Source organism: Merops nubicus, unplaced genomic scaffold (genome assembly GCF_000691845.1).
Source record: "Merops nubicus isolate BGI_N331 unplaced genomic scaffold, ASM69184v1 scaffold3183, whole genome shotgun sequence".
Lineage (NCBI taxonomy): Eukaryota > Metazoa > Chordata > Aves > Coraciiformes > Meropidae > Merops > Merops nubicus.
Genome location: NW_008600773.1, coordinates 27,138 through 54,808, shown reverse-complemented (window position 1 = coordinate 54,808; position 27,671 = coordinate 27,138). Strand labels below are relative to the sequence as shown.

Genomic DNA, 27,671 nt, shown 5'->3' with positions numbered 1-27,671 from the left:
TGTTTGAAAGGAGAGAGGCATTTTGCTGAAAGTGAGGTAATTGAAAATTTTCATATGACAGCTTTTATTTATAAAAATTTAAAAGTGATATTTTTAGTGCTTCAGTCTTTGGTATGTTATGTACATCTATGCTACTAAAAATGGGGACTATGTAAAATACGATCTACAGGGTCTGGTTTGTGCTTTCTTTAAATCCAGAAATGCAATTATGTTTCATGAAATTGTGTAAGATGAGAAACAACGTCAGTATTTAATATTTTTCATTTTTATGTTATAAAAGATAATAAGATTGTAGATTACACAAAAAACAGCTATCACCTAAATACTTCGCTTTATATAAAAAAATTATCTGTATTCATTGGAAAAATCAAAATACGGTACATGAAAAAGTTATGTACATCTTTGAACATAATTAAGTTCTGCTGGATTTTAGGTAAATGATGAAGTCTAATTTGTAATAGCTGATGAAAGCAAAGTACTGATCTTTCAAGTTTAAAAGGCAATTTATAAATTGCTGTTACTTGTTAATTTGAAGACAGTTATCAGTCTTTTGAAGCTGGCTCATGGCTTAAAGGTGACTTGCATATTAAAGCATGCAGACATTTGTAGCAAATTCAAATAGTTGAAATTTCAGAATGACAGCTATTCTTTCTTATTACCTAAGACAGTCTGAAGTGATGGGCAGATTTATGCAAACACGTTAGCTTACTGGAGAGCTCCTGAAGATGGGGTCTTTTGCTCTACATAAATATCCTTTATTGTAGTCAGCTGAGCTTGTTGCCTGCTTACTGCATTCTTGGGAAGATTCAGTTACCTTCTAGAATCCTAAGTCAGGATTGAACACATGTTAAGAAGAGGGCTCAATTAGATGCCTAAATCTGGATTCGGATATAAATGCCATAATTTTGAAGATTGTGTTGTTCCTTCCATTAGCTCTTTGTTATTAATGATCATCACTCCTGAAAATTAGATTGCTTCTGTTGCATAAATATTATTTTAATATGCTTTCAGGAGTGTTACTTTAGAGCAGGTTGAAAATTTTACTCTAAAGATACTGCTTTGTGAGCTGTTTGGCTGAATGAGAGTAATTTCAGATTATTTTGTCAGATTCAAAGGAAATGTACATTCAGGTGACTCCTACTTTCAAAGTCCTAGCTTTCAAAGTCTTGCCAAAAGTCACAGATACACAATTCGTTGTCACCAGTTCTCAATGAAACACGTTGTACATGTCTAATTACCTCATGATTGCATAGCTGCTCAGCAGGGAAAATTGCATCTGCAGTTTAGTTTGTAACTAGAGCAGTGCCACATGACTGTCTTGTTCTGATGTTGCTTTAGCTTCATGTCGGACTTCCCAAGTGTGTGGGATCTTTCAGGGTGTTCACCACACTCAGAAATAGTCATGCATTTATGCTGATATTTTAAAATCCAGTTTTATTGTCTCTACATCTGGTTCTGTCAGAGACAGAAAAGATTTGGGATTCTTGTTGCTGTTTCGTGTTTTACAATTCGTACACGACTCAGAAGTGCAATTCGGAGGATCGTGTTTGCTTTGGAAGGCTTCATGGCTTCTTCCAAAGAAAAAGAATAAGTGCCAAAAAAACCCTCCTGTGTACCAGGAGCCTTCAAATCTGGAATGGTTATCATATAAACGGATGACAGCAGTCTTCGGGGAAGAAGACACTACATGTCCCATGAAGTCCTTCTTTTGATGCTTTAGTATTCTCCTTGAATGGTGAAAAATTCTTTCTTTCTCTCCCTCTCATTTTGTTTTTGATACTAATATAGCATCAGTTAGCACCCTTGCAATTATCGATATAGCAGCCACTTTAAAATGGTTCTAGAATCTTTCCCATATCAAATTATTAATTACTAACAAAAATACAGTTAACTTTCATGATTGCTGCTATTGAGTTATCTTGCAGTTTCATTTCGTATGGGACCTTTGTTCACTTTTAGGTAAGATAACTGGGTGTTTAGCCTGATGGTAGGACAGGAAGAATATTCATCCAGTAGACTTAAGTATCCTAGGTCACCAGAATACTTGATACGTAGTCCCCTGTGTTTGAGTGGTCCAAAGGCAGGATTTCTGGGAAGAGTTGTCTGTGTACGTTGGACAAAAGTTAATTATTTACAGGTGGGGAAAAAGTGTTGGGGAAGGAAAAAAGGCAAACCAATTTAAACACGTTAGTGTTTAAAATTAAACTGTTGATGTCTGTAATGTACTTCTGTAAGTCTTTGTAGTGACAAAGTCTCTCTATTGACAAAAATTACTTTAACCAGGCCATACAAACATACAGTTCGGAGAATAACTTAAGCCATTTCTTCAATATATGAATGTATATGTATTTTTTAATTTCAACAGACATTAGACCAGCTTCCACTCACAAATCCTGAACACTTTGGGACTCCTGTTATAGGAAAGAAAACAAACAGAGGAAGGAGATCTAATCATATGTAAGTTTAAGATCTTTATATCTATGCTGTCTGTATTCAGTTCTGAAACTCTCAGTGTGTGTGAAGTTCTGCTAGTTGTGTGTTCAGTCTTCTCATTCAAAAAAAACAGGAATCTGTATGAAAACTGTTGTCTAGCACTCAGACTGAAAGTCAGTTGTCTGTGTATTGTTGCATGCAGGAATTACCACAAGTCTTCTTGTAATAAGCATTTAAAACAGTACTGGGTATAGGCAAGAGGTTTTTTGTCAGTTTCATTGATATGCTACTTTCTTTTTTACTTAACTAAGTGGAAATGTGTTTTTAAGTTATATTCAGAAGCTTCTCTGTAGTAGAATATTAGTACTATAAATGTGTTGGACTCAAACTAAAACTATTACAATTCAGTCTTTGTCCAGCTGATATGATGCACATGTTGGTTTCTCATTATAAAGTCTCTGAAGGGCTTTTAGAAATAAGTGAACAGTATTATGGTTTGCAGCACAGCTTATTGATAGAAAAACAAAGTTCAAGAGTAGTGACTTGATTTTCTAGGTGCCAAAAATCTTGGTAGCTGTGATCTTGAAAAAACAGTGTTAAAATGCTCTGACTAGTCTTCTTTGTTGCTTGTGAGTGGGGTTTTTTTGGTGGTGTTTTTTGTTTGGGTTTTTGGGTTTTGGTTTTAGTTTTTTAAGGTGATAGTGGCTGGAGTGGGAAGGGAGTTTTTATGTTTGGATTACCTTTTCATGCTCTGTCTTTCTGGTAGCTTGAAATAAATATTGTATGTAGAGGTACTATAAATTTACTCAATTATTGATTTACTAATTTGTGATGAATAGAAGGAAAAAGCTGACATACACCACAAAGAATGCAATTGTAGCATCCGTGGTGTCTGACTGTGTTGCTGTTTTCTCTGTTTCCCTAACTGTACAGGACAGTGTTAGGGCAGGAACAACACACCTATCTTTGTCTTTTGATTAATACTGACTGAATTGAGTAGAAAGGTAAATTGCACAGATATTGATATAACTGATCTAAGTTGTAGTATCTCTAAAATAGTCCTGGTTTTCTCTCTAGCCCCCAACTTCTTTCTCTTCCCACATGAGCTTCTCAAACCTCAGAAAGCAGCCTGAAAGATGTCTGTACTGTCTTTTAAAAGAAATCACTACTTCAAAAATTGTGTTGGGGGAAAAAAAAACCCAATCCTTTCTCAGTACTGCAAATGAAGACATAAAATGAGGATGGGGAAAATGAAACAGTAATACACCTTGGACTGTAAATCAGTTGTCTTCTGTTACACTGTTAGTATCTAATCTACTATTAATATTGAACTTTGAACTTTATTCTAGACTCAAAAGTAGTTGTGTGGAAAATGGAAGATAGATTTTTAAATTCTGCTTGTTGTGCTCATTGAACACAGTTTTTTGAGAATTAACCTTCAAATTGACTAATGAAAAAAAGAGACAGCAGTGCTGATTTTTTAATGTTCATTTTGTTTTCAGTCAGTTGCAGGTGAATTTAGTTGGAGTAGTTTTGCACATTTAGACTCACCATATTGCTAAAAACCATTGTAACTTTGTACTGGAACAGTCAAAACAATGAGCCCGAACATTTTTAAATCAAAATGTGTTTGCACTTTTACCCATCTGCTTACATTCCAACACTTTATTTCCGTGTGAAATTGAAACAGTCATTGAAAAGCTTCACTGCACATCTTTAAAAAAGTGTTTCAGGATAAACAGACTTCTTTTTCTCTTTGATATTCATCTTTATAACTGATGTTTCTTCTTCAAAGCTTTGTCCCCTCTCAAAATAGCTTTTCATTCTGTATAGCTGTTATAGTAAAATTAGAGATTGAGGGAAAAAAAAATGTTTTAGCTTAATATTGGTATAAAATAAGTTCAACGGTATTTTTTAGCCCTGCTCGCTAGGGCAGAATTCTCATTTTGAGTGTCCTGACAATGTATTTGTATTCCTCCATGTGGATGCATGGTGGTGTTTTGTTTGGGCTTTGCATGTATCACATGTAGAATGTAGATACACATTGCTGAGTTAGTAATACTTGAATTGTTGCTATAATGCACTTGTAAAAACTTTGATTCATTTTTATCCGAAAGCACTCAACAGGCAATTGAAGTCACTATTATTTATGCCTCTTTGACAATTACCTTTGGATCTCCTGTAAATACAATAGGCAAGTTTTGAATAGTTGAGCTTTAAGTCTTTTTCTGTTGTTTAGTCCTGAAGAAGAATCTTCATCCTCTTCCAGTGACGAAGATGAAGATGATAGGAAACAAAGTGATGAGTTACTAGGAAAAGTTGTTTGTGTGGACTGCTTCAGTGTAGATAAGAAGAAGGCTCTATGGTTTCCAGCCTTGGTAAGAGCTTCACCTTTATTTTAATTTTGTAAAGTTTCATTCATTTTCTAGGTACCAAAGAAACGTGTTTATTTGTTTGTGTGGGTTTTTTTGTTTGGTGTTTTTTTTTTTTTCTTCATTTTTGATGGTTTAATCTGTATTTTTATTAGAACTTATGTTTCTTCAAATTAGACTGTATTGTAATAGTCAAAGGAAATATTATATATGTAAATGTATTTGTTTCAAAAAGTGCTTGGTAACATGGCTTTAGTTTTTCCAAAGAGCCAGAGCTTGTCAACCTAATTCCAACTCAACAGTGTGTTTAGTACTATTGAACTAAAATTTCAGGGCTTTTTCCACAGACCATTGCGTATTGTTTTTCTGAACTGCCAAGTTTTACCAAGGAGGTGCAAAGAGAAGGGAATTTTAGTGATTAAATAGCTCTTTTTCTAGGTTCAATATAAACACATTTCATAATAAAATGGGGGGAGGGGGGTGTTGTTGCTATGGTAGGTAATAGAGAATTGCCAATAAATTTCCTTTAAAATTACATTGTAGTCTTAGTACAAGTATTTTGTCTCTTCTTCATTCTGGTTCCCACTGCAGCCTCTCTGGTAGGTGTTGGGCTTGGATGTGGCTGATGTAGGGCTACTCAGGATAGCCATGGGTCCGGCTTTTAAAGATGAACTCTGAAACGTTGCTTGAGCTCCCAGGATATACTAAAGATACACAGCTGCAAGTCTGTGACTTCCATTTGAAGCTTGGAATGGCTCATTCTTCATGGAAAGCTTCCTGCAGTGAATGAGAAGCAGTAGGAGGATAAAGTTTGAGGGTGGAGCTCGTTAACTCTGAAATAGCTTATCCTAGATTAACTGTTATTTTAGTAATCAGGTTTATAGCTTTGCAAATAAACATCATATTACATTTAACATGAAGGATTGTGCCAAAGAATAGATTTATGCCCTAAATAGCTGGCTTTTTTTTTTTTTTTTTTTTTAAAATTCCCTCCTCTGTAGCTATCCCCCTTCATTCTTTTACCTTGTAAGCAGGTTGCCTCTACTATATAAACCAAGTCATTTTATCTTACTACTGATAAACTTTGCTTTAACTTTATAGTATGCTAATTGTAATCATGTGAATAACGAAATGAAAATTCATGTTTAGTATGCTGAAGAAGACGTATCCCAGAATTACTTTATTATTAATGATACTGTATACAGATACACTATGTATAAGCACAAGGGACAGTTAAGTTTATTATGTGAAAACAAGTTCAGTGATTAGTCTAAACCTTTACAATAAATAACAGTTAAGATTAGCAGTGGAAACTGTTTACTTTCAATATTAGTCCTATAACCAGATTGACCTCTACAGCTTTATAAATGACACACTAAATTTGTAAAAGTTACTATGAGGACTCAGTGATTGACTACATTGTCTTAATCCTGAGTGCATGGGGTTTTTTGTTGGGGGTTTTGTTTGGATTTTTTTTTTCTTTTTTTTTTTTTTCTCCCTTTGGGGGGTGGTGAGGTTTGAGAGCAATGGCTAATTGTAGTTGTAAAATGTCCTGACGGTTGTCAGAGCATGATTTAGTAAGACTTACAGCATTCTTTAGTTTTAACGGGTACTTAGGCTTTTGGAAGGTGCTGTGAGGAAACCTGCCAACAGCATTTTAAAAAAATTGAGTTTATGTAGTATCATCTCCCCCATCCTCCTTCAAGGAAATCAAGAAAACTTGTTTCAGGCAAAACTGAGATGTTGGTTGATGCAAAGGCACTAGATGAGATTGGGGTAAGCTGGTTTCCAACCTCTGAATGGATTTCTGACTACTAAGACCTTGATGCTTTTAGAAAACCAGTAGCTAAAGCCGGAAGGGTGTTTTTCCATCTTTAGAGAGCTAGGAGATTGCACCTGTCTGTTTCAAGATGGGTGTGATAATCACTGTCTTTTACCTTGATATTAAAATACTATTGCAAACTGTATCTCAAACTGCATTTCAGTTCGTAGGTTGTAGTTTTATCAAGTAATTTCTCTGGAGACTAGAATGCATTGAATTTGGAGACTTGGGCTGTTAATATTTATTTTTCTTGAGAAGCATATTTAGCCTATGCTGTATGGTATGCAACTCTTTTTCCAAATCAGTTGGAAACACTTGACCTTGCCACTTTACTTTTGACTTTATCTTCTGAAATGCTGTATGGCTGGTGGTCTGTGTGAGGAGGAAAAATAACCTTTTGTCATGTGTCTTTGTGCGTTCGGTGAAAAAAGTAGGACTGATGGCAGTTGGTGTTAAGACAGGAGATATCTCCCAGGGCTAAATTGGGGTTTTGTAGCGGTCAGAATTTTCTTAACTTTGAGAGAACTACGCACATTTTGAGCAAAGAGAGATGAGTGATGGAGGGGACTACATTTCTGTTCTGTAACTCCAGAAATTTTTGGGGTTTAAGTTTTGAAGCTTTTTAATTGGTGACTTGTATGCTGGTTTAACAAAGCTTTAAAAAGCTTTTTAAAATTGCAACAACTAATTATGTTTTCTCAGTGGTAGACTTGATTAATCTGCTTCAATTAAAGAACTTGTCATGATACCTGTACTTGAGGCACTCTTCTAGGTAGATAACTTAGGAATCTACCATTATAAAATTGCTTTTCATAAATCCTGTATGCCTTCTTTTTTTTTTTTTTTCCCCTCTCAAGAAACTGTATGTGCTTACATCCTTTAGAAATGTGATTACATCCTTAGAATTTCTGAAAACTTTTCAGAAGAGGTCTCTAACTCAGGTGTCAGCACTTGGTGGAAGCTCAATACTTTTGGGATGTGGAGTAGACTAAGGTGTAGTGGGATGATGGGTACTTCTGTCAGAATGCTGTTCTTTCTTATACCTCTGGCAGCAGCTGTTAATTCCCTCCAGGAAGCAATCATGAACTCGTGCATGCAGTAATTTCAGGAGGTCGCTCCTGTGTTTTGAATGATCTTAGTTGCTCTCGTCTCAGTGATGCTGAAGAGAAATGATCCCAGAAGGTTTTTGAGAGGCATTGGTATATATATTACTCTTTTGTTTTTCGTTTTTCTCTCTAAAGTTTGCACTTGTAATGTCTTTGCAGGTGGTTTGTCCAGATTGTAGTGATGATATTGCAGTGAAAAAAGACAATATTCTCGTTCGCTCTTTCAAGGATGGCAAATTGTGAGTAGGAATTGTGTGCAGAGGTTGATAATGGAATGAAATCTATACTAGTCAAGTGAAATGTAGTATGAGGTGTGCTGGGTAAAATATTAATAACATTGGTAAGCTCAGTAAGTTTCTGCCAAGAATTTTCTGATGTTTAGAAAACTCTTAACAGCCTGCGTTGTGAGCAAATTAGTCTTGAATTTTGTCATTATTAATAATGGGATGCCTAAATTTATCTGTCTTAGTTTGATTTCATTGTTATAATGGTGGCAAACAAAGCACTGTTTCATGCCTTCAGGAATGGTTTGAGGCTCTTTCCTGCTGTGGTTGGACTAGAGCACTGCTGTTCAGGTGTGGCTGCCTGCTTACCCTGCTACAGAGGGGAGTGGGTGGGGCTGTGCGCGCACACACAGAAACTCCCTTGCTTTTTCTGAGGTACTACGGCATATGTTTATCTCAGTCTAGGCTATAACTGCATCTTATTGTGTTCTTTGAAAAGAGCTGCAAAGCTACTCAAAGTAGGAAAGAAAACAGAGAAACCTAGAAAACCAGACTTTGTGGTATTTGCAATAGAATAAGGAAATTTGTGTTCTTAAACTCACGTTGGTCAGGGAGCAGGGTTGATGGATGACAATAGAATTCTATTTATGGGTTTAAGTTTTTATTTTAAAAGTTGCAGGTGTTTATTGTGCTTGATTCAGTTTAACAGAATACTTCTGCAGGAAGGATGTTAATTACTTACTAAGGCTAGGCTTTTGCTTTACCATTTGATAGTTATTCAGCCATCAATGCACTTCACCTGAGAAACACACAGAAACATGTGCACATACAAACACACATCCCTGCCCTCAAAGCTGCAGCTCAGATTTGCTTCCTTGGATATAGCCACAGCAGAAATTAAAGAGTGCTTTGTTCTTTCAGTTTGGAAGCCTTTCATTTCATACTGACAATTTATACTAATACATATGTTTTAAGCAAGATAGTGTTTTGTTGTTTGTGGGTGAGTAGTTACGTGCTAAGTTAACATGAGATTTTTCTTGAGTAATATGTATTTGAAGATTGTAGAAACCACCTGTTAGTGGAAGAAGAATGCATTCTTTAATATGCGTAGGGATGGTCTAGCCAAATTTATACAGGAGTTTTGATTTTAATCCACTGACTAATACTGTACCTGACTAAAACTATAGAATTGCTGAGATACGCTTCGTATGATGCTTCTGTATGTTTAGTAAGTGTATTACAGGCTTAGTGGTAGCTCTGTATTATATACTGTTAATTTAACTGTAATTTCTGGCTTTTTTTTTTTTTAACACTTTCTAAAACATCTAGTGTTTCTGTGCCAAGAAAGGATGTTCGGGAGATTAGTGAAACTTCACCAAAGCCTGACGCTTTGTTAAAACAAGGTAAAAATAACTTTTTATGAGAACACACGTGTATGTATTTACTTTATGCAAATTGGACCAGATTTATGGTAGATTGGTTCATATCTTAAAAAATCCTAATATACAGGATCTTTTCTTACAGCATAATATATTGCAGGAGAACATATCTGAGGGCGTACATCAAACAAAACCCACTCTGCTGCATTTGTTTTAAATATAGACTTGCCAAACAAGGGATACAATCATACAGCGCATACTGGTGTTTAAAGTTTATTTAGTATTTGGTCTTTTGCATTAGACCTTCCTAGAGTTATTCTCTCACTGTAGTATCCCTAATAGTTAGAAGTAAACTGCTTTTATGCACTTAAATGAACCCAAAATTTCAGTTTCTTTCAAAAGTTTAAGCTTCTGTGATCACACTCTTACAATTAGCTTGTGCTTGTTTCTTCATTCTCCTCCCTGTTCGATGTATATAAACCACAGTGTAAACCTGTTGGAATAGGGGTTCTCTCAATTGGATTTTCATATATGCCCTAGTCCTTATTTGTGTCCGTAGACATTAGCAATGTAATAATCCCAGTAACAGCTCTGAATAATTTCATGTGCAGAGAACACTAGGCCAGTTTGGATAAGACCAACAAGGATGGTCAAGATGGGGTTGTTGTTGAGGTTTTTTTGAATTTGGGGGTGAAATTTTTAATTACTAGTCTTCCCTTTGTCTCCTCTTCTTCCTCCCCCCACCTCAACTCTTTTTTTTTATTAAAACATTTAGTCAAACTGGTAACTTCTGCAGTGCTAACTAATGCTGGTCCTTTTACAGCTTTTGACCAAGCCCTTGAATTCCGTAAAAACAGAACCGTGCCTAATAACTGGAAAACAGAATTAAAAGAAGACAGCTCCAGCAGTGAAGCTGAAGAAGAGGAAGAGGATGAGAAAGAAAAAGAAGATAACAGCAGTGAGGAAGAAGTAAGTAAAAGTGGTGAAGGCCATAGATACACAGCTGCTAAAAATTAGCAAAACTGTAATATTTAAGTAGCTCTTTTTAACATTTGGGAACATATAACATGCAATGTTATTGCCTCAGCTTTTGAAATCTTTTATTCAACAAAGATCAATTTATGTGAAAATACCAACTTGAAAATCTAACAAATATCTTTGAGTCACTAGGCAAAAATCATGTAGTCAAAAGACTGAGTCATTGGGAACTAATGAAAAATAGAAATTAAAACTCAAAGGAAGATCCATGCTGATCTTAACGCAGTGGCAGAAGCAGCTGCTGTACCTACTAGGGACTGAGGAGTATGAAGAACGGTAGCTATTTGTGTCTGCTGTCACAGGGGTGTTGTTTTTTCTAAATGAAAAGAAAGTTGCCTTTACTTGTGTGTGTTTCTAAACAGAACTTACTTGCTAGCTGTTAAAGGTATGCTTGTCTTCTGACTGGGAAGATCTGTGTAGCTAAAATTTAGGTTTCCCGATATGTGATGCTTAAATTGTTTTTGATGACTTGAAAACAAAGATCTCTTTCCGTATGTAAATCAAGACTGACCTTTTCTTTGCACATGGTGTTTCAGTATTGAAGGCAAAGTATTCTTTTTCACTGTTGGATTTGTTAGGGTGGTATTAATTCCTGCACTACAATGTCAGTAATGGCTCAGATGAGTTTCCAGTCTGTAGTTCAGTCTCCCTCCAAAGAACAGTTGTTTGCCCACCTGTAGTAATGCAGTGTGTTGTAGTGTGCAGAAGGGTGTAGTTTCTCTCTGTAGTTTGTCCTGCATCTGCTTGGTTGTATATTATGACTCTGTTGTTTTATTTTTCCCTTTGTGACCACAGAGTGAGTTCTGTGCATGCTAAAATCATGGTAGTGTAAATAGCTGCCCACATAAGTGATGATGAACTTTTCTCATGGCTATAGAACTGGTTCCCCAGTATGTACTTAGCCCACGTTCCAAACAACATGGAAGTCTGCAGCCTTTTGCACTGGAGCTCCATCTGAGGAGGCAGCTCTAAGCTGGTACTGACCTGTATTCTTGAGATATTTGAAAAATAAACCAAATAAGGCTGGCATGGTCCTGCCGGTGTCTCCTCCTCCCTTGCGTCTCTGTCACTATGTCCTCGTCTCCCTTTGACCTTACCCTTTCCTGCCCAAATGTCTGTTAGGCCTACAACTGTTGATCGTCTTATAAAGCAGATATTTCAAGTAGCTTGCACTGTACTTTCCCTGCTTCTAGGTGTAGAAAATGGAGTTTACTGGTTTTAGAGTGGTGAAAAGTAAGACACTTTGAAACCTTTAGGTAATTACCAAGAAATCTGAGTTGTAGCTCTCTTATCCTGGTGTGCTGAAGAATTGTTTCAGTATAAGGTCTCTGGCTACCCAGACGTAAAGAATCAAAAGAACTTTTAATCAAGGCATTGGTCCATGGATTCCTCTTCTTTCTTCTCTCTGTTGTCCTGGAATTATGGAATCCTGCCTTATGCTTGATTTTCTGATTATCTGTTCTTTCCTCCCAGCCTCTGTGCAGAAAAAAAGTGAGGACAACGGGAAAGAAGGAAATTATTGGAAATAACTTTATTTCCTAGCTGGCTGTGAGTCTGGAAGAGGGGCTTTTGAATCTTTTACTTTTTGAATCTTTTACTTCCTCTGTACCTTCCTGTGGTATTCAAAATCTGTATCTGCCCATTATTACCTCTTCTCTCACTAGGGTTTGAGAACTGTTCTCTAATTTGTTATGCAACTGTCAGCAATGCAGTAAACTGAAATTCCCATCAACGGTGGAATTTTAAGGGAGAAACTGAACTGATATGGGTCTTAAATAGTGTTTGTAGCCTTTCTCTCAGTATAGCCTCCCTGGCAATTGTGGCTCTGGCATGCCAGAAGAGAGTGTTTCATCTTCTGTTAATTAATTTCTTTATTTTAAGATTTGTTTGGAGACTGCAAAGGTCTGAAAAGTAAAAGCTTTGTCACCTTCCCATGGTCGTGAGTTCATTCTGCTTCTTTCAGCTCACAGGAGATTACTCAGCTCTGATTGAAAGCAATAAAGCCCAGTTTGCAAGGGGCTGTGGTCTTTCTTAGTATTTTGAGTAGCAAGAAGTCCTTCCTTAGGTTCAGCACAATTTGTGAACCCTGAGAGCAAGTTCATGTGCAGCCATGGACAAGACAAATATAGATAGGTTTATGCCTATGCAGTTTGACACACAATCTTTATATAGTGATCATTCCCTCACTACTTTTAGGTGAAAAATTCAGTCTTTAGCTACAGTGTTCGTCAGTATTTGGCCTTGTACCTTTTGTACACCTTCTCTTCACCTCTCTTTAGTTGCTTGTGATGTTGTTTGAGCTAGTCCATCCACATGCTAGATGTGAAGATCTCATCTCAGACAAATATTTTGGGTTTTACTTTGATTGACATCTCTTGTGATAGTTTCTGTTCCAGTATCCAATCTTTCAGTCACCTGATGAACTAGGCGGTTTCTAAAGCAGAGGCAAATCTTTTTTTTCTTTCTGTTTGTTATTCCTTTTTCTTCTCTCTCCTCAGTGGTCAATGGTATGTGTTCCTTCTCTCCATTCACCTTTGAGCAGTTTCTTCACCCTCCTGATTTATTTATTTATTTAGTAGTTTTATTTTATTAGTTTGTGCCTGTATCCTCCTGGCTATTAAAAACAGGTCCTGCGAGCCTGCTCTTGGGGCCTGCAGCTTTTTCTGGTGCTTTCCAGAACATAAAAAACTCTCACTGGTGACCCTCAGGCCATGTAGTCCCGGTACCCACAAACCAGAACAAAAAGGAAGATAAAATCTCTTAAGTATGTCATCACAGGCTTCTTGTATAGATGCTCCTATCCCATAGACGTAGGAGTTGACATACAAATCCTCTCTATTTCTCTTTTAAGGAGATAAGTTGTCTTCCTCACCCCCCCCCCCCCAAAGGAAGAGACTGTCAACTCTTCTACATACTGTCAGATTTAGTAAAGGAAAGGAAGGCCATTTTACAGAGACCCTTTTCTAGTGCTGGGCTGTAATACTGCTAGGATTCTGTGTGTTGCAAAAAGCATGTTACTGCTTTTCTGGATTTCATTGTCATACACATAAGGCACTTTCTTTTGCCTTTGTGAGGTGGACAGATACAACTAGAGACTGTGGGGTGACCTGCTAGCACTGTGGTTGTCTTAACTTGGAAATAATCAAACATGACAGAGTATTCCATGCCTGCTGCAAAACAGTATCTAGGAAACCTTGTCATCTAACTTCTTGATTATTTAAGAGATTCCATAAATCTTTGGAGATTATTAACATATATCAATATCATCACAGTATAACATGTACTGATTTTGTAGAGATTCTGAGGAAGTGCAAATGCTTTTCAGAGGCATGCAGGATCTTAAGCTTTCCCCCATAACCCACTTTTGTAGGAAGTTGGTTTGATCTCTCTGTCGGGAAAAATAATGAATATCCACTTGGCATTCTGGCACCTCTGGATTATCATGTTTGATATGTCAAAGTACTCTTCAGGCATTGGATCTTATGGTGAGAGAGGTATGGCAGTGTTTTATTCAGCCTCTTCATCACTTTTGCTTTACTTCCTCTAAGATTTTAAATTCATACATTCCTTCTTAAAAACTTGGTTGGGTTTTTTTGAAGGTTCAGTTCAATGATACATCTCTGCCTACACCCACCCCCAAAATGCTCTGTGGAACCATTTTGTTATGGTAAGTCTTCTCTTTAGAGAGGAACATGAGAAGGCCATGTAGGTGCTCATTGTCTCTTTGCCAGTGTACGGTGGTGAAATTTCTTTCCAAGTACTTGTCATGTGAGATCTAAACAAACAAAAGCAAACTTCAAAACTATTGATTCCACGCCAGGCATTTCTCCTCTACATGGGACTGTAATATCACTTCATTCCTATCTGTGGAGAAATGCTAGGTAAGCCCGATTTCTGATGTGCCTCCTCTGTGGGATGTGTCGAGTATACTGGTTGCAGTTCTCTATCCAGCCTGTCCTTCTTGCTTGTTGAAGTAGCCTGCTCTGAGCCCTGCTGGTACACTTGGTGTCAGATAGGTGCTCATCATGTAATGCCCTCACAGAGACTTTCCTCTTGCGTTGCCTTTGCAAGATTGGGAAATAGTTTTGTTGCATTTCTGTTGATAATTACACCTAAGACAACTGTTTCAGCATATTGTGAATGCTGGTTCTTCATGAGGTGGTCAGAGGGGAGAGGTTTACAGTACTGTATTTAACAGTGTAGTAGTGCCTATGTTGTGGATTTCATGTTACTCTGAAAAAAAATACTTTAAAATGCTGCCAGTGTGCTCTGATATGTCCTCCAAGTGCATTGAACGGAGCCAAGGAACTATAGAATAAGAAAAAAGAAATACACGCTGGTAATAGTTACGGTTTATTTATTTTTTCCTGTTGTGTTTAATAATAATACTCTGTTTCCGTTGTTTTCACAATTCTCTTGCTGTAACTTAAAAAAACAGCATGTTTTGTCCCCTTGTTTCAGGGTAGGTGAAGCTTTAATATTTAGTACAAGGAGGCTGTTGAATAGTGGATTCAACAGTTAAATTCAGATAAATGTGGATTGAAAATATACTAAAGAAAAATAATTTCTATTTACTGAATACCTTTTATGAGTTATTTTTTTGAACTTTACAGGTAGTATTAATAATATGCATAAAATTAACATCTATTTAGCATTATTGCTTTGAAGTAGCTTAGTCATCAGAATTTCTAAGAATTTTGATTATATTAATATCTTAGTGCTACCGGTTTTGGCAAGTCAGATTTCCTAAGAAAATTATGAAGTGTTATAAAAGAAGCCGCAGTGCTTTTTTATGAAACTCCCCTGTTCATTACTCTAGGTAAATCTCATAGCACGATTGGTTGGCGCGATGAAGGGAGCATCCAAAACAGCCACTGTTGTGATTCCAGCTGTGGGACTGCTCCTGGGGGCCGCGCCCTCCGCTGCCGTCTGCCAGCGCTGGGGGTCGCAGCTCCTGAGAAAGTGCAAGCACCACGTTGGCTTTCACCTCATCCCCGAGAGTGGCGGTGTGTAGCCAGGCATCACCCAACTGCAGTAGAAATAAGACCTGAGGTTTCTGATACGGTCTCTTAATCGTTAACAGTGGTGTTTTCCAGACTTGCTACGTAAATGCACAAAACTGAGACTACATCTTGATTTATGATACCATGATACTGCAGTGATCAATCAAAAATCCAATTTCAGTATGTTTTTACAGCTTCTGTTTTATATATTCTGAAACCTTTGTAGTTTAAAAATCTTTTCAAGTGGCATGGTGCTGAGAGCATGTATCTTTTTATGTAGCATCCTCTTGCTGACTACAGTAAAACAAACTTGAAAATTTGAACCCAAATTATCACTGCCATGTATTTCTTGATGAAGGACTGTAACTCAAAATGGTGATTATTTTCTTGTGTGCATTACTTGAACCAGGAGGAAATAGAACCGTTCCCGGAAGAACGAGAGAACTTTCTTCAGCAATTATACAAGTTCATGGAAGACAGAGGTGGGCATTTTAATATTTGGCTTGTAGAAGTTGAAGATAAAGTACTGCCAAGCAATGCATCTTAAGAATTGAGTTTGTAAATGGGTAGTGCTCTGCAATTTAGTTTTGGAAACAGTGGGACTATATTAATGGCTTCTGACTTGCCTGCTGTTTAGAAGTTGTTGGTTGACTCTTCTTCTAAACTACTGTCACTTAGTGCTGCTTTCAGAAATAAATGGATAGTATTCCATATGTCCTAAGATATTTTTTACTGCGTACTTACAGTGTGTAAAATCAAACACTTAATATCCTCAATCATATTAACATACGTGCTCAATTTAATAACTTCAGAATACTTAAAATTTCATTTCCCCCTCACTTCTTAGGATCATGAAAAAAGGCATTTACTTTGCACTATTTTTCTTAAGTGAATCACTAAGCATTCACTTAAGGTAATCATGCCTGATCACTTAAATTCATCAGCATTATGAATAAGGTAGATTGAAATATTAAAAAAAAAAAACGCAAATGCCATTTATTATGTTAAATCTTTACTGGGTGTTTATATACTGCAAGAAAAGTACCATGTCTCTGGGGGCAGGGTGAAGGTATTGTATTTAAATTAGTATTATAACTAGTGAAATTTGTATCTTTTTTAATTATATGTGAAGATGAGTTGAGGAACTGTTTACAAGAGATGACAGTGTGGTAGCTACTGCTAGTATGGTAGTATAGGAAGTTTCACATCTTTGAAGTATTAGGAGATTTGTTCTTGGGGAGGTTTTGAGTTGTGCTTTTTGTTTTGTTTGTTTTTAATTGTACTGAGAGTATTGTGCTGTTATTTTAAGTGTAATTGTTTCAGCAGGCTAGATAAAAATAAGTATAATATAGATAGCAGGAAAAATTTTCATCATGTGCATGTTCCATAATATATGAAAGAATGCATATGTATGAATTAGATTACATTACTGAACTACATGGAAAATGGATTATCAAAACTCTAGAGTTTTTGTTTCCTAAAGAGAAAGTGCCAGATGCTTGAGGTGGTCAGAGGGGAAGGATTTACAGTACTGTATTTAATAGTGTAGTAGTGCCTATATTGTGGATTTCATGTTCGTCTGAAAAAATAATACTTCAAAACACTGTCAGTAACTGTCTTTATTCACAGGGACTCCTATTAACAAGCGACCTGTATTAGGATATAGAAATTTGAATCTCTTCAAATTATTCAGACTTGTACACAAGCTTGGAGGATTTGATAATGTGAGTATTAGTATGATAAGTATTCAAGAGCCATAAGATCTGAGGATGCTGTTTATTATAGTTTCAGTAGTGATAAAGAAGAATTGTACACAGGAGCTTTAGGCAGAGGAAAATGAAATACTACAGCTACATAAGACACCCTGTAGCTCTGAAAAACGTGTTTTAACGGGAACCAGAAAACAGTTATATTCTAAATAAATTACACATCTACTCAGTGTGTTTAATTATTACTGCATAAAGACATTCAGCATGTGTGGTTTTGTGCTATTTCAAAAAATATCTGTGTGATAGTTGTTAACTCAGAAAGTGAAAAGCGTAGTCACTGCTCAATAAAATTTCAAGACACAGATCATCTAGTTTAAGGTCTGATGTGAAGCCCTTAATTTCTATCTATTCTGGGCAGTATATAGAAGAATATGCTGACTGGGATTAGTGGGATTATCTTGGAGCAGTGATTGAAGCATATGGAATTCGTGGCCAAGCCGGTTCTTTTACAGCTTGGGACTGCTTCCCATATCTGTAGCCTGTTGGCTGAGAAGGTGTGTTTATGCAGTGACACCTTCTGATGTACAAGAGAGGACCTGTACTTGGGTACTGCAGTTCATCTGCTTTACCTTCACAGGTGGTTAGAAATGAGCATGTTACACTGTCTCAAAAGTTCGACAGCAAAGGGCATATTAAGGACATAATGAAAAACTGGCAGCCACTGTATCTGGTGCAGTGCTTCCCAGGGCTGAGTCTTGTTAATGCTTTGAATTAATTTTTTATTTCAAATTTAATTAAAATTCTAGCTTTTATGGTTAAGAATTACTTTAAATTAAAAAAAAAAAATCTGCTTATTTTTATGATCTTTGTGTTTTCTTCCCTTTGTTTTATTACCACCTGGAGAGGAAAGCCTGCTGTGGCTTATTGATATGCAGAAATGCTAAATTGCTTGAAGTAGTTGCATTAGACTATAGTGAAATACTCTGTGTGTGATAAATAGTAGTTTTATAGATCAGAGGCAATTACTTATAATTATTTTTCAAAGTTGTAAATTACGTCATCAGTATTTTTTGTGTCGGTGAGTTAATTCAAAAACAATGACTTCATTTTCTTTAACAGATTGAAAGTGGAGCAGTGTGGAAACAAGTTTATCAAGATCTTGGAATCCCTGTATTGAATTCAGCTGCAGGGTACAATGTTAAATGCGCGTACAAAAAGTAAGTAATAATGCCATGAAGTTTGTGCTAAAACAGCACTAGAATGAACTGAAGTGATCCTTACATAAGTCCGTATATTTAAAAGTCTGTAACTTTTTGGTTATAATACAGTTTTTTAGGCTTTATATGTACTATTCATGTTAAGCTTCTACTAGGTCACATGTTAACTCTTGAAACACACTTGCTTATCGCAAGCAATTTTTTTCTTTTAGATATCTCTATGGTTTTGAAGAGTATTGTACATCAGCTAACATTGAATTTCAAATGGCATTGCCAGAGAAAGTGACAAGCAAGCCTTGTAAAGACTGTGAAAAAGAAAAAGAACTGAAGATGCGTGAAGAACCAGATCAGGATGGAAAAGAAATAAAAGTGGATAAGGAGGAGCGCAAACAGGAGGAAGTAGCAATAGTACAACAAGAAGAAAAAAAGTTAGCTGAGAATGATAATGAAAGTAAAGAAAACGATAAGCCCTCTGTTCTGGTAAAATATTTTAATGTTCATGTTATATCATGTTTATAACATCACGTGGTATGTTGATAACCATGAGTTCATTTCAAGATTGAAATCTCCACAATGGATTGAAAAGGAAAACGTGCTGTAACCCTAATTCAGAACAACACATTTGAACTATACAGATCCCTTTGTGCCTGTTTTAGTGGATCATAATGTCAAAATGTCTGACTTGTTAGGAAGCAGCTGCAATATTCCACTTGTCTGGGGGCCTTTCAGGTCAGATGGAGACTAACTAGTGTGCAGCTTTATCCTGACGTGGGTGAAGTTAGCTCTGCATGCTCAGAGCTAACTTCAGTGCTGATACTTCTGTTTTGCATTTAGTTCTGCTTTTAAGCCCTCATAAATCTTGCTTTTTACTTCTCTACTCCAGTGAAACCAGTGAAGCTCTACAAAGACTATGGCCATATGATGTACACAGTGGTCTGATGTAGTTCAGTGCTCCAGAGAGACAAACGTTTATAGCTTTCCAAAATCCAGTGTTAACTCAGTGGTTTTAGCAAAGGGAGTCCATGGCAGTAAGCCGAAGTGCTGTGCTGTGCAGGCTTAGCAGCTTGCTCTGGAAGTGGTGTAGCTCCTCGGGTCAGTGTGCCGCACAGATGTCGCACTTCTGCTTGTAAGAGGCAGCCAGCCCTCCCTCATCTGACTGCTGGTGCCAACGCCAGGGTGGACACCAGGTGGGTCAGCACTGGTGTCTCTGCATCCTCGCTACTGCAAAGCGTTCATCTTAGGGACTGCTTTGCAGTCTAGGCCGGCAACATGTATATATCACTGTGGTAAAACTAGCTAGGACTCTGGCCACAGCCTTGAAGGCTGTCTTGTTTAGCTTGAGATTTTCAGGAAGAGGAACAGCAGAAGTGCTGTAACTTTAGAACAAGTCCTAGAGGCTAGATTTTTTTCACTCATGTAGCTTCAGTGGGTTTTGTCTGCCTTTTCTTAAATCCTTTGTATTTTTATTTCACCTTGTAGGTTAACGAAAGGTTTTATTTATTCTAGGGCAACAAAAAAAATTTGCCAGATTCTGTGCATACTCAACCTGATCAAGAAAAGGACTCAAATGTAATTAAAGCTGAAGATGAAACCAAACTAGAAGATAAAGAGGAGGAGAAGACTAAAGAAATGGAACATCCTGCCGTAAACGCAGATGCTGAAGAAAAAGAAAAATCAGGGTAAGTTAAGCTGTTTATAATTGGCCAAGGCATCTGATGTGTGTTCATTAAATTTTACTCATGTAATTAGAGCTTCAAATCGGACAACCCTGTTGTGAGTAAGACCTGTATATTCCAGAGACCTGAGTGTTTTTACAGGGTACAGGCCTAAATATTTATAAGCAGAGTGAGAAAAGGATGTGTAAAGCATAGGATAGGTGACTGATTTATGACGAAAATATTGCAGCCATTGGCATTCATATTTGTCTATGTCATTTTGGTCCAAGTATATCACAAACTTGTGGTTTCCAGCCTTTGCTGTTGGACAGTGGTGTGTTAGGGTTAACACAGGACAAGCTCAGGAACAGGTTTACCATTGAGTCTCCCGTGCAGTCCTTCAGACAGGAGTTCTGCAAGCAGGAGGCTGAAGTCATAGGGATGCTCAGGACCACGTTATCAATAGATGTGTGCAGGTGATCTCTCATCTCCTTTATGGAAAGGGCAGATTTTCCTGTTTCAGGACAAAAAAAAAAAACGAAACCAAAAACAACCTACAAGAGTTTTCCGGCAGCCACACAAAAAAAAAAAAAAAAAAAAAATCAAAGTTTACAACAGAATATAGTCCTTGCTAATCCCTAGTGTGTTAACAATTCATACTCTTGCTGTTAGGACCCTCATATAGTGTATTTTAAAGTGACAAGAACATAAAAAAGGCCTTTACAGGTCAGATCGAAGGTCTCTTTTAATACAGATCTTAGCTTCTCCTTTAAGCATCTGGGTTTGTTTTTTGTTGAAAACATCATAAGAGGGAGAGCAGATAATGACACCACCTTGTACTTCCACAGCAATCTGTACATCACGGTTGCTTTTTTGGTACTTAGTTCCAGCTGTTGCCTGACCACTCATTCCCTTGTTTATTACAGCACTTTTTGCTATTTAGTAGATCAGCTGTCTTAATCTTCTGTCTAAATATCATTAACTCTTAATGCTTGTTTTGGCCTATTAAGAGTCATGACAGAGCGGCAGAGTTCCGTATATTGATTTCTGATTATTGGTAGTAGGTTGTTTGTGTGGGGCTTTTTTTTTGTTGTGTGGTTTTTTTTGTGTGTGGTTTGTTTGTGGGTTTGTTTGGTGTGTGTTTTTTTGTGTTGGTTGGTTGGTTGGTTTGGTTTGTTTTTTTTTGTTGCTGTTGGTTTTTTTTCCCATTTTGGTAAGGGTTTTGATTCACATGTAACACATTCTGGAGGGATCCTTCTCTGAAGTGTTCTTGGCTTCCTAAATAATTTCAGTGAGATTACATTGGCAATTTCTGTAACTCAGAAATGCAGAATAGGGAAAAAATCAGCTTACCTGAACTCGGTTAGGAAGAGCCTTTTCTCTGTGGATGTGATTTTATTTGTATGCTACATGAATTTTTCTTTTTTGAAGGACCAATTGCTGAAATTTGCTATATTTGCAATTTTTAAGGTGAACTAGATGAGTTGTACTGTAACAGGTTTGCCAGATTTTCAGAATTGTTAAAGACTGATTTCTACAATGAGACCTTCAAAATATACAGATAAAAGATGTAAAACTTTGCATTGCTTAGAGAATAGCAGTTTTTAAAGTTCCCTATGTTGTGTATTTGTATGTGCGTGCGTTTGTGACATTCCTTTGTGTTTATTTATATACTTGGAAAGTATGGTGACTTAATACTTAACATGCTGCTATAGTAAATGGTACATAAAATTACAAACTGCTTGCTTTTCAGTAATCTTTTGCAGTTGTTTCTTTTTGTTTGTTCTGTTGTTTCTTTTATCATCCCGATTCATATCCATTGGGGTTCTTTGTGACATTTAAGAATGTTATGAGTTTTGTTTGTTTGTTTGTTTTATGAAAACAGAAAAAAAAACCCTGTACAAAATACTGTTTCTTCTTAATTTTCCCCAATTTATATGATTGTAGTTGAGTGACTGCTTTTCTCTCTGCTTCTCCTTACTCATCCAGTAAAAACTCGAACTAGTATTTTGCTATTGTGATTCATGAAAGATCGTAATGAGTAGTTTAAAATAGAAAGCTTAGCTCTAAAAATAGATGTAGGTGATGATGTGCTCATTGCTGGGCATGTATTTCAAGGAATAATCTAAACTTAGAAAAATGAAACATTTGTAGCAGTTAATGGTTTTATTCACTTACAAGCAGTAGTGCTGTTAGTGTGATGACTTTTTTTCCCTCAACAGTTGCTAGGATGTACAAAATGCAGTTTTATCAGCGTTACAGAGTTTTTTTAAAATGTCACCATCATCCTAAATGCTAAATAATGTTTTTACCCTTTATACCATAACAGGGTTTGGTGAGCCTGTTACATGCTGATGGGGACATTGTGCTAGGTGTTGTGCTGCCTCTATCCCAGCCTCTATGGGTTAGAAGTGGGAAAGGTTATACAGAGGGAAGAATGCTGTAGTTTAAGTTCTTCGTTGAACTGAAATACAAGATAAAAAAATATGTTTTTGTAGGTGGAAGACTAATCACACACACACACAAAAATACCCAGAAGATAATCAAAATAGATTGCTGTGGAGTGAATCTTTGTCAGTGTATTTAAAATGTGTTCCTAGAATGGTTTGTAAGCTATGGACCTGTCTTTTAGAGTCCTAACCAAATAACCAAACAAATGAAAGACAATATTATATAAGGCAAACTTATAGAGTTTGCTGTTTGAATTTATGTCTGTAAGACTCTGGGCATCTTCATATACTTGTTTAAGTATAGACACAAGGAACTAAGAGGATAGAAAAAAACTTTTGAGTTTCTTCTGGCTGAATTTCTGATGGTAGATTGGATCTAATTCCTAGCTTCCAGGTCTCAGCAAGTAACCACTGGAGGCCAGAGTTGTTTATTTTCCAGAAGTTTTGTTTCTCTGTCTCAACCTTCTGAGATTGCTACCACTTGAATCCTGTGGACTTTTGTACACACACTTCAATGGTATCACAACAAGGAAGAAAGGCTAAATGTGGTTCTCTTCCTTTCTTCCCCACAGCACCTGGTCCTTGCCTGTTTGTGTATCTGTGAATAATGAAAATAGAGATTCAAAGGCAGCTTGCCCTTTATTCTTTACACGCTTTGCTTTTATTTTCTTTTTTTTTTTATTTTATTTTCCTGTAGCTAGTGGAAAATGTGTGTGCTAGATACAGTTTCATGCAACATCTAGACACAAAAAATAATTTTAAAAAAAGGCCAGTAATGTTGTACTTCTTATTGATCTGTCCCAACAAGATCCTCACAAAAATGGCTTTGTAAACCCATCCTTTTCGTTAATGTATGAAAAAGTTTTCATTCTTAGTGAACAAACAAGGAAGTTTAAAACCTTCCTTATTTTGATGTTCCTGCTAACTCCATGTTGTGGAAGTACTGTTCTTCAAATGTGGCATTTTTCCTTTGTAGCATCTAACATTAACTGTTGTAACTATTCAGAGACTTGAGTCAAAGCCAACAAATTGAGAACCCAGGGGCCTTTTCTACACAGTGAACAATGTAGGCAGTTGAATGTTTTCCCATGAGACTGAGGCTAGGAGCCCAGTGGTGCTTTTAAAAGACGTGATGTTTTAAATATAAGCTAATAAAATAAAAAGTAAATATTTTAAAATTTCATGCGATTTGTGAACTGAAGTGTAGATTAATTGCTAGTTAACCAGTATAAGCAGGAAATTTTTTTTACCCCAGATTAATGATTAAACTCCAAGGTTTTTTTGTTGTTGTGTTTTTGTTGTTTGGGTTTTTTTAAGATTTTGCTCTAAAGCACCTGGGACAGGCCACTGTCAAGAACTTTATGCTGAATTGAAAGATGAAATGCTTGGAATCTGGATAAGTATTTTTGCTTTCTAACAAAAATTTGCATCAGACCTTTATATTGGTAGTATTTGGATTTTTGAGGTGACCAGGCAAAATTATTTTAAATAATCCCTGTTACAGTACAGAAAGATTGCAGGAGGCTTTGTTCTTGTGTTTTCCTTCTTTTGGCTGAGGTACTGCTTAATGCCTGGAGGGGCTGCCTTCTCTGTATCCTTACTTACCCTGCCCTTTCTCACCAGGCTGCCATTTTCAGGACTTGCAAATAGTTCGGTCTCAGACTTAGGAAAATTCATGGTGTTTGGGTTTGGTGTTTGGTTTTGGTTTTTTTTGGTGTTGTGTGTGGGGTTTTTTTTGTTTGTTTGTCTTTGGGGTTTTTTTTTTGTTTTGGTTTTTTTTTTTTTTGTTTTTTTTTTTTTTTGTTTTGTTTTGTTTTTTTTGTTTGTTTGTTTTTTTTTTGTTTTTTTTTTTTTTTGTTTTGTTTTGTTTTTTTTGTTTGTTTGTTTGTTTTTTCCCTTGAAAACTGCCTGCTTTTCTATTTTCTCTAAGGAATACATGGACAAATGTTCTTAAAGAACACTTCAGAAGCCTAAACATGTCTGGTTGTCTCATGCTGCCAGTGTAGGTCTTCATGGTATAGTTTTCTGGGAATTGATACTATCATATTTTGACAGTATCAAAAGGAACTGAACGCTTTGGCTGGCTAATAATGTTGAATGGAGTTAAACCATTCACATACAAGATAAAAATCTTAATCTTACAGTTGTTATACACGTTGTTACATGCAGTAATAGTATTTTGTATAAGCAGTATGAGGAAGACAGGAGTAGTAAAAGCAGTAGCTGAGAACTAGGTTAAGATGGCCACTGTTTCATGTGAAGGATTTTACTAGGGTTTATTATCCTTGTAGGGTGAGGTGACTACCTGCTGCTGCTGTTGTGTCTGTGCTGGTGATGTCTTCTGTTTGTAGAAGAGTTAAATTTTCTGGAAACACTTGATGTAGATTTTCTGGAAGCAGTTTACGGTGGGGTTATGTAATAGTCAGAAGCTCCATTTCACATATAGGAGGTAACATTGTTAGAGGCAATGTTTTCTTTAGTTCCTTTATCTGTTAAAGTGACATATCAAAGCTTTATGGTGGTGAATCTCAAATGGTAGCAGGAAGGCAATTTGATAGAGAAGGCATATCTTCTAGCTTCTGGATTAGTGCTGAGAACTATGTATTGAGATAGCTTTCTCCAGTCTGATTTAGATTTATATGGAATTGATTAGCTTAGGAGAAGGGAGAGAAGTGTGTTGTGTTCATTACACAGTTGGTGTGAACATCTGCTCTAACTCTTACAGTCTGTTGGTGTGTATGCAGCAAAACCCACATTTTGAAGAAGCGTACTTAGGTAGTTTCATTTGTAAAAACATATTTCTATGCTCTTATTTGTGATGGTGTTCTTTTTATGTATTCCAGCTGCTGTTGTGTTGGGAAGGAAATTTTTGTATGGTCATGTTTTCAGAAACAGTCTAACTGACTTTTTTTTTTTCTTAATATAGAGTCTGCACTGACACATGCATATATGTAAGGCTTGATTCAGATACAGCAGTAAGCTGCTGCTGACGCAGTAATAAAGTGTAGAGTAGCAGGGTAAATGTGCCAGTCTGTGCGTGCACCACGCTGAGTGGAAGGGAGCTCCCTTAGATCTTGCAAAAGCTCTTCTGTTGTCACATTTTATGTAGCTGGTGGTCACTATGGAGGTTATTAACCATGGTAGCTGTCACTGAGACGTGCATGGCTGAACCCTTAAACATTCATCAAATAAACAGATGTTTTCAAGCTGAGTGTGAACCAGTGCCATAAAAATGGAAATTGCTGTACTCCTCAGCTGGACTTGTGTACTTAAAGTTATCCTTTCAAGGAATGTTTCAAACCTTGGCTGAATGACTAGAAGCAATAACATGAGGTCCTTTCATTTGTCTTCTCTGTAGCAGCAGAGGAAATCTGTTTGCAGAGTACATGCTTGTGTGGTTGAAGAGTACTGAGCTACTCTGGGGTGTGATTCTAACCAAGGTAGTGCCTTTCCCTTTTCCTCAGAATGATGGACCATAGTGGTGCATTTATTCAGGTTTTCTCTGTGTGTAGAGGGAAGTCTTTGGAGCTTTTAGTTCTAGGTTTTCTTTGTAAATGAAAAGGGGAAATACTGGTTGGTGAATTCGGGGGGGGGGTTGTTATTTTCCTTTAATTAAAGATGAGATTCTAGTGTCATGGCATAAGTACAGGTCTTAATGGCCTCTCTACCTTTAAACATAGGGGCATTTTAATACAGTTGTGATTGAGAAAGTCGGTGTATGAAGGAGACTTGATGTCTTCCAGCTCTGTATTGTGTGAAATAGAGGTTAAATAATGTCCTAGGATGAGAAAAAGGGAAAAAGCATGGAAACAGAAATAGGAGCTAATTGCTAAACGTGAAGTGTCAATTACACTGGAGTTTATTTCTGCTACTGGTTCAATTAACTGTAATGACTTAATTGAACCAATAATTGAAATAATCTTGCTTCCTCAAGTTTTAGCATAACCACAGAAAAAAATAATCTTGCATTTGCCATCTCACCTGCTGTGTTTGCCAGCATGGGGTGTGAGGGGGAAGTGTATTGGAGCAGGGTCAGGTTTGCTGCAAAACAGGGATCCTATGAGGCATACCTAATGCTCCAAATCCCACCCTCTCTCAGCTTCCACCTGGGCTTTGTGACTGCACTGCATTGAGTGCCAGAGATTGTGAGTTGCCAGAGGTTTGCATGGTATCGCAGCTCCTTCAGTGGTGTAATAGCATGTGCTGTTTCATCTATTAACAACAGCTGCTTCTTGATATACTCTTCATTTATTATAGGCTTGTTGGTGTTAAAACTTCATATTACCTGCCATATATGTATTTTTAGCCTTTCAATAGTTTCAGTGTCCTTGGGAACTAATGATAAGGTATTTGCTTGATCTAAACATCTTAATGGATTCACATTAACAAATATTTTTGCATTGTAATTCATTAATTTCCTGCTTCTGAAGGTTTATGTTTGCCTTCCATGGGAGATGGGGTGAGGGTGTTCTTTAGCCTGCAGTTGTAATTGGAAATGCTTTGAGTCCTCCTGATAAGTTTTCTGGCAGTACTTGGGTTTCTGGAACACAGTTAACACCCTTATTGCTGAGTCTGTTGTATACACTGTGCATGCACATCTACTGCTGCCTTGTGTGGTCAGCTGCTGCTTGAGTTGCTCAAGTTGTTGCAGCCTTGTGGCAAATATTGCTTGCTGCTGTTTTTAAGTTGACAGTTACCGACTGGTGCCAAGAGGCTTGGCTGTTTCTTGCTTTTTTCCCCTGTTCCCCTCGAAAATGGGATTTTGACTAAACAGCATTAAAGGAAAACTGGTGTTCTAATGCATATGTACATGGACAAATGAGCGTGCTGGATGGCTACAATCACAATTTTCTCTTGCAAACCTCTGTTTCATGGCAGCCATGGCTTCTCCTTCATCTGCTTTGTCAGGTTTGAGATTTTTATGGCCTTGTAAAACAGTATCTTTTCTTCCTTGCAGCCACTGGAATTTGTTAGGGTTTGTTGTTTTTTGTTCCAGGAGCTGTATTAGTATGTCAGGTTTTCTGCTCCAAAATGAATGTTCTTTGCTGTTGCTTGTTTTCCTAGAATCTCCAGCTTGGGGTTGCTGCCCAAATCACTCTTTAGAACACTTCTTAATTGCAGTCACCTCTGCTTCCATTTTGCCTTTACTTCCTGACATTCCTTCTACCTATGCACAGTCTGCTCTTCACATCTACTTGACCATACAAGTTACTCAGTTTCACAGTGAGGGTTTCACACATCTCTTCCAGAGGAGTTCTGGTAT

The 27,671-nt window shown here is 37.0% G+C and overlaps 1 protein-coding gene across 1 annotated transcript in view; it reads left to right on the top strand.

The window, feature by feature from the left end:
* The window catches only part of ARID4B (AT rich interactive domain 4B (RBP1-like)), a 61,476-nt gene that overhangs the window by 10,213 nt on the left and 23,592 nt on the right, over nucleotides 1-27,671 (top strand). The window contains exons 5-15 of the mRNA XM_008937762.1: nucleotides 2-36; nucleotides 2,366-2,457; nucleotides 4,673-4,811; nucleotides 7,893-7,972; nucleotides 9,287-9,360; nucleotides 10,160-10,305; nucleotides 15,787-15,859; nucleotides 17,007-17,101; nucleotides 18,206-18,303; nucleotides 18,516-18,783; nucleotides 19,810-19,982. Coding sequence (XP_008936010.1) covers nucleotides 2-36; nucleotides 2,366-2,457; nucleotides 4,673-4,811; nucleotides 7,893-7,972; nucleotides 9,287-9,360; nucleotides 10,160-10,305; nucleotides 15,787-15,859; nucleotides 17,007-17,101; nucleotides 18,206-18,303; nucleotides 18,516-18,783; nucleotides 19,810-19,982 — 1,273 coding nt within the window. The remainder of the gene's footprint in view (nucleotide 1; nucleotides 37-2,365; nucleotides 2,458-4,672; nucleotides 4,812-7,892; nucleotides 7,973-9,286; nucleotides 9,361-10,159; nucleotides 10,306-15,786; nucleotides 15,860-17,006; nucleotides 17,102-18,205; nucleotides 18,304-18,515; nucleotides 18,784-19,809; nucleotides 19,983-27,671) is intronic.